The following is a 6,914-nucleotide window of genomic DNA, read 5'->3' as shown; positions in this document are numbered from 1 at the left end:
CGCTTTACTTGTATTAAAGGATCATTATGTTACTGTAAATCACTGTTTGCGCGCACTGGCGCTGTTTGGAAACGGGGCTTAATATAAAGAGAAACCTGCAGCCACCAGTCTCCTGTCTGTCTGTGCAGGACATAAACTGTCTGCAGGTTTTGCATCTTGCAAAAGCGTAAAAAAAAAAAAAAAAAAAAAACGTTAAATCAATTTAAACTGCAGAGTCCCGCCTTTCAGATTTAATATTCTCATATCAAAATATCAAACTGTGGCTTCTCATCCCACCCGAACCAGCTGAAAGAATTAAAAGATGTTGAAACTATAAAAGAGGAGGCGTTTCAATAGCTGGTGGACTATGGTGGAGGGACTATAGACCGCAGGAATAAAGAGCGGCTTCAGTGAAAGAAACCGATGGCTAAAAGCTCTAATTGTATTTGCCTCGGCGAAATATCAGAAAAGACTTCTCGTTTCTTTGAGCGTTATTAGATTAATTCCCAGAGATGGCTTCTTTTCTCGCTGCCAGACGCGTGGAGGGAGGACGGTGAACCATTTGGCTCTTTGGTTTCAATAATCAAATTAACCATTTGGTACAACTTTTGGGTCCCAGCTCGTGTGTAGAAAAGGAGAAAATAAAAAAAGAAAACATTTACATAATAGGGACCGGGTTGTGTCAAGAAAGAATTAACTTTTTTTTCCTGCGCTCGTTGATCTCTGAAAAGACAATGTACACACGGAAGAAAAGGGAGAAACAAACTGCAACACGTCAGCAATTGTGGAGGAAAAATAATTGATGGCAAATGCGAGCGGGCCTATTTTAGGAGATAATATGGGAGCTGCACCTTGCGGCCCGAAGCCTACACGGACCAAATGTTGGATTTGTAAAAGCCTTTTTTTGCCATATTGTTAAAATATCAGTCTTTTCTTTTTTCTTTTATTTTAAAAACAAGTTAGTAATATTTCATCAAACGGCAGCTTTATATATATATATATATATATATGTGTGTGTGTGTGTGTGTGTGTGTGTGTGTGTGTGTGTGTTAATCTGGTACAAGTATGGAAAGAAGGCAGGTCGTTCCTGTGAATCTAAAAATGTATTTGTAAATCCAGATCTAACCTGACCTAAAATGATGATTTGCACTGGAATTACTTCACCTTTTCGAAAGAACAGATTAAAAAAAATCACTTCAGACCTGTGACCTCAGACAATGACCTGTATGTGGTTTAGAAGGCCTATTCTTTTTTTAATACCGCCGGCTTTCAACAAATAAATATTTCTCTAATATTTTCCCAGCCTTCCTTAATTATGGTGAAAAATAAGATCAATACTGTGGAGCATTAAAATCAAATTAGAAGAAAAAAGTCAAAGCCAAGATCTAATAACCCTATAATAACATGTAATAGGTTGTGAGTCAAATGTTTATAATGTGTAGTTTCCAAAATGAAGCTGCAACCACGTCTGATAAAAAAATACTGATAAACTCACTATTGAGCATCAGTGATACACTCAGTCCCAACAGGATCATTCTAGGAACAGTACAACGATGTGTCACAGATCAATCACTGAAACACGACCAGTGGTGAACAAATTCAAACATCAGACACTCATCTGCCAAATTTAATTGATGCACCACAATTCCTGTTGCGCCTTTTTGTGTTTGGATAAGTCGAAAAGAAAAAAAAAACCCGCAGCTTCAAACGAGGACTTGAACTCGATCCAATGAAAAAAAAAAAAAAAAGAAAGAAACACACCGAGTGTGTAAGCGCCATACAAAACGGTTCACCTTATTACACAAACCAAATTAACCACTCAGCCAATATTGGGAGCCTAAGAGGTCCGATGACTGCCTCGCCAGTTCGTTACTTTCATTAGAAAGATGTTATTTGCCAAATAAACGGAATAATGAAAGTAATAAAGAGAATTACAAACTCATTTGAATCATAAAAACACACCCGGAAGTTTAGCAGAGATTATGCTACAGCAGTGCAGGAGAGGAATCGGACCAACCTTGTTTATTTGGCAAAAAGGGCATTATTAAATCGAAGCTGGTAAATCCGTTTATTACGGTAATATGTTGGGTTTTAATCCATTGAGACGATTTCTAGCTTTCATTTATTCACTTCAATTTTAGCTGCTATACAGAAATGGCAGAGACCTGATTTAAAAGTCTAAATTACTGATTAAAAACAATAGAAAATGGCACAACCCGTGCAGCGTAATGCGAAATAAAACGAGATCAAAGAGATGAAGAAAATCTAATCAAATGGGGTTATCGGTTCAGTCTGTGGAACTGGTGTTACGAATGCGATTGCTGTGCATGCAGTGTGGGAAAAAGAAATCCCCCGAACAAGACTTTTTATATTAATATTTGTCTTTATTAATTTATTTTCAGAAAATGTGGGAAAGTCAGTCAGTGAGGTGAGATCATTTGCTTCAGCGCACATTTGCTTGTTTCAGCGGTTTTCCTGCAAGCAGTGTCCTGAAACAAAGCAGAATCATTTCGGGCCATGCGTGGTGCAGAAACACTATCAAAGGCAGCTGCTTTTCAAACAGGCGATATCACCTCAGTTGCAGATTTCTATTGGTAAAAAAAAAAAAAAATCAGATTTTAAACCTCAAAAAGATACCTACACCACAAAAACAGCCCGTCACACCTGATATAAACGTACATGTGGTGCAGCTCCAGTGCAGGAAACCAGAGTGAAAACAGTCGGAGCAGACGGGCAGAAAGAGGAAGCAGAGGGGGAATACTATGTGAAATCCTGCCCAAGGTATACGGTCGCTTAAAAGGCTTAAAAGCTTGGAGAAAATTGGATCAGGGAGAATCGTCACCCAACTTTCATTATTTCCAAGTGGTGTGATTGAATTAAAGGGCAAGATGGTGGTTGGAGAGGAGTGGGGTGGATGGGTAGAGGGGTGGAGGGGGGCGGTGGAGGGGTGCGTAATGGCGTGGTATTAAATTCTAATTAGAGATGCAGGGGATCAATGATAGGGAGGTTGGACAGCCCGGGCCCCCAGTGCCAGCCCAATAGACTGATGAGTTATTGTCATGTAAAAAAGCGCTAGCAATAAGACCAAACGCTTTGCTATTGTCCAAGCGGAAAGAGCCAAGTTTATTATGAGGACTATATGCTCTAGAGACCTCGGGCTAGGCGGCTCTTAGGGGGCTTTTCATAAAACAGGGCTAGGTTCCTATAAAGGAGGCCAGTTTTGGAGCAGGCGCTGAGCAGTGAACATCTACCCACCGTCCAGCCTCCTTCCAACCAGTTCAAACCAAACAAGTCATCTTTCCCCCCAAACTCAGACCGCGCGTCCTCCTCATTTTTGTTTTTATTATTTTTTTTTTTACTTTCTAACCCAATTTTTTGGGGGTAGTTTTTGTTGTTTTGACCTTTTTTCCCGGGAAGTGCAGCTTTCTATCTCCACCGAGCCTTCTCAAATGTATAAAATGGAGTATTCTTACCTAAATTCCTCTGCCTACGAGTCATGTATGGCCGGGATGGACACTTCGAGCTTGGCATCGGCCTATGCGGACTTCAGTTCGTGCAGTCAAGCCAGTGGGTTTCAGTACAATCCCATCAGGACCACTTTCGGGGCCACCTCCGGCTGCCCGTCCCTCACGCCGGGGTCCTGCAGCCTGGGGACCCTGCGGGACCACCAGAGCAGCCCGTACGCCGCAGGTAAGCAGCGGATCCGGAGCCTCAACCCGGCGTATTATAGGACGCCTTGATTGCATTTGAAAATGGAAATGTGTTTAGTATTTACCAAACGAAATTTGCTTACACAAATGAAAGAATTTATCACGTTAGAAGCGATTGCAGGCAAGCGGTAATTCGGTTACGGGGTTATACTATCCCAGTCACACCCAAAACCGCCAACAGAATTATCTTAAGCTGCCAAAATGATAGGCATAATTTATTTACTTTGCGATGAGACATAAAGCTTCGAAAATAATTAGATAACCAAAGACTAAAGCTCATTATTGACACCGAATTGGAGTTACAGTAGCAACGAGCGGGGCGGATGGGAACATTATGACAAGTTTTCAAACTTGAGCCTCAATCTGAGGAGCAACAATTAGTTTAACATTACAATTAACCGCATCACAGGTCAGCAGCGTTATCAATTCAGAAGTAATTCACAGGTAATCAAAGGCATAATACAATTGGAAGCTTTAGCGCAGCATCCTTAACCGGATTTTATACAAAATATCGAATTTGAGTTTACTTTCATTTGACAGCACCGCAATCACACACACTTACATCTGCACAGATAAGACCCCTGCACGTCTGACGGTGACATTTTTATTTCGTTTACAGTTCCCTACAAACTCTTCACGGACCACGGCGGACTGAACGAGAAGCGAAAGCAGAGGCGCATCCGCACCACGTTCACCAGCGCCCAGCTGAAGGAGCTGGAGCGGGTTTTCGCTGAAACGCACTACCCGGATATCTACACCAGAGAGGAGCTGGCACTCAAAATCGATCTGACTGAAGCCAGAGTGCAGGTACACAGCACAGCCAGCAGCTCCCCAACACACACCAACCTGCTCCCTTTACGCACGATTACACACAATAACGCACAGGTGGATTTATGATGAGTCTAATCACTCATTTTTTTAAATAGATATTAGTAAAATAAAAGCTGCACTGCTCTGACATGACGAACTACTGTCCTCTGACTCCATCTAACACACTCTTATGCATTAATGCGTAAAATAAAGACACGGTGTTTGTCATTAGGGACACTTTTACGCATGTAAACCCAAAAACGCATTCATAAGCATAATTATTTAGAGTTAATTCACCTCAAAGGTGCTAAAGAGCCTTGTGTGTGTGAGATAATACCAGTTTAAGATGATCAGTGATTGATGTTTTTGGCACAAACCAAACATTCATGTTGGTTTAACTTTTGCACTCGGTTTATTTCAGGTGTGGTTCCAAAACCGGCGTGCCAAGTTCCGCAAGCAAGAGCGGGCAGCTGCAGCGGCCGCAGCGGCTGCTAAGTCCAATTCCGGAAAGAAGTCCGACCCGAGAGACGAAGACAGCAAAGACAACAAATCTACCGACCCCGACAGCACAGGAGGACCGGGCCCGAATCCCGTGCCCACCTCAAACTGCGGCGGACCGAGCCCCACCGGAGGCCAGGTCAACACCACCGGGAACGGACAGGTGGTGGACCAAGTCAAGACCTCCGTGTCCACCGGTATGGGGGTGACAGCACCGAGCCAAGGCTGGGCCACCGCCCCGGGGACCATCACCTCTATCCCGGACTCATTGGGCGGGCCGTTCGCCAGCGTACTGTCGTCTTTGCAAAGACAGAACGGAGCCAAAGCTACATTAGTAAAGACCAGCATGTTCTAATGCAGCTTCACAGCGGGAGGAGAAAAACAGTGTCCTCACCCTCCGGAGACTGAAAAGCAATTGCCCGAGACAGACTTAAGGACAATAAAAAGCAGTTAAAAAGAAGATGACAACTCTCTTATTTTATTTTTATGCCTTGCGCCGTTTCTTGTGACACTTTTGCTGTAAAATACCCATCTTGACAAGTCGTATTGTCTTTTAATAACAACGGTTTTTTTTTTCTTAAAACAAGTGCAAGTTGGGTGAAATGTTTCCAGTCATGTCTGAAGACTGAATTACTGTACTAATAACAACCCTTCTGCTGAGATTATCCACGCATACATTCAGAACAAGAATCTCATCCCAAAGCAAAGCTCCTCTTGTTTTAAGAAAAAAAAAAAAAAAAAGCTCGACACATTTAAGACTGAACTCTGGATGAAGGGACTTGTTAAGATGAACATTTTTCTTTGGCCAAATTTATGAGCAAACACAGACGCCTGCGCACTGGGAACGCGTCGTGCCATCAGTGAGCGGAGGAGCCTCGTTAGGTCCCATTTACGTGTCAGAGTTCAACAGCTGCTTTGTTTGGTAGAGAGACGTTTAACATCCGTGACTGAGGATGCTCTCTCTCTCACAGACCCACTCTCTGACACCACGAATCTCCACGGAGCGCGCTGACGCTTTTTGCTTTTCTGTTTCTCTGTAGACACACACCGCTGCTCTTACAGCTGTGTTTGTTGTTTCCAGGGCTGCTGAGAGTTTAGTTTCTTTAAATTATCGATATAAACACAATTATTTCCTCGAGAGAAAAATAAGGCACAAACTACTGCAATGTTCACCTCCGACAGGAAATCTGTATGTTTTGTGTGTCTTTCTACGGCAGTGTTTTTGTGGCTCAAATTGTATAGTGTTAATACGTATTATTGTCTCCTATAGTTGAACCATAGGCCATACTCCCTCGTAGATCGATCATACAAGTCTTTTTGATGTTTTACAAAATTCCCTCGGAAGAATTTATTTTGGGTAAAAAAAAAAAAGGGAATGGATGCAAACATTGTATTTATTTCTATATAATTTGCATGTCGTCTCTTTGTCTGATTTTACAATGATTTCTCTTCCATTTTGTGAGCATTATGTAACATGTTTTGTCCGGGATCTGAAAGTTATTTATATGTAGGTAATGAATGCTTATATTTAAGAAGGAAATATTTCTACATGTGCACATAGTTTTCCAGGTGTACCATTGAAATGGTTGTTGATGATAAAAAAAATAATAGTCCAAGTTGCTTTGTCATGTTTTCTTTGGACAAAAAAGGAAATGATTCGTTATTACTTATGTTGGAAGTTACTCATCCTTTAATCATACCAAACAAAAACAAGCTCCTCTGCGGTTGCTCAGTATTAAATGCTAAGGTTCTCTCTCATGGTCGTTTGAGGAGGCCGCAGATTTCAGCACCACGGACAGCACCGCACTTCACAATTCATTCAGTCTTCAGGATTTATTTATTTTTCCTAAATATGGAACATTTGGCTTTAGATTACAATAATTTCAATGCAGAAGTCTACAATCAAGAGCGGGTCTG

General features: G+C 41.9%; 1 protein-coding gene across 1 annotated transcript; it reads left to right on the top strand.

Moving 5' to 3' along the window:
* The first annotated feature begins 3,033 nt into the window (after positions 1–3,033).
* Positions 3,034–6,613, top strand: phox2bb (paired like homeobox 2Bb). The gene is made up of 3 exons (XM_051420465.1): positions 3,034–3,669; positions 4,309–4,496; positions 4,921–6,613. Exons 1-3 carry the CDS (start codon positions 3,429–3,431, stop codon positions 5,350–5,352), a joined length of 861 nt encoding a protein of 286 aa, XP_051276425.1. The 5' UTR covers positions 3,034–3,428; the 3' UTR covers positions 5,353–6,613.
* Positions 6,614–6,914: the final 301 nt, after the last annotated feature.

Source organism: Dicentrarchus labrax, unplaced genomic scaffold, assembly GCF_905237075.1.
Source record: "Dicentrarchus labrax unplaced genomic scaffold, dlabrax2021, whole genome shotgun sequence".
NCBI lineage: Eukaryota > Metazoa > Chordata > Actinopteri > Moronidae > Dicentrarchus > Dicentrarchus labrax.
Note: the sequence above shows the minus strand (reverse complement) of the source record. Positions and strands in the feature narration are given on the sequence as shown.

Bases quoted from the DNA above. Each gene is read 5' to 3' on its own strand.
- phox2bb (XM_051420465.1), top strand. From the start codon at position 3,429: ATGTATAAAATGGAGTATTCTTACCTAAATTCCTCTGCCTACGAGTCA. The intron at 3,670-4,308 runs GTAAGCAGCGGA...TTTCGTTTACAG, and splicing joins GAGCAGCCCGTACGCCGCAG to TTCCCTACAAACTCTTCACG. The intron at 4,497-4,920 runs GTACACAGCACA...GGTTTATTTCAG, and splicing joins TGACTGAAGCCAGAGTGCAG to GTGTGGTTCCAAAACCGGCG.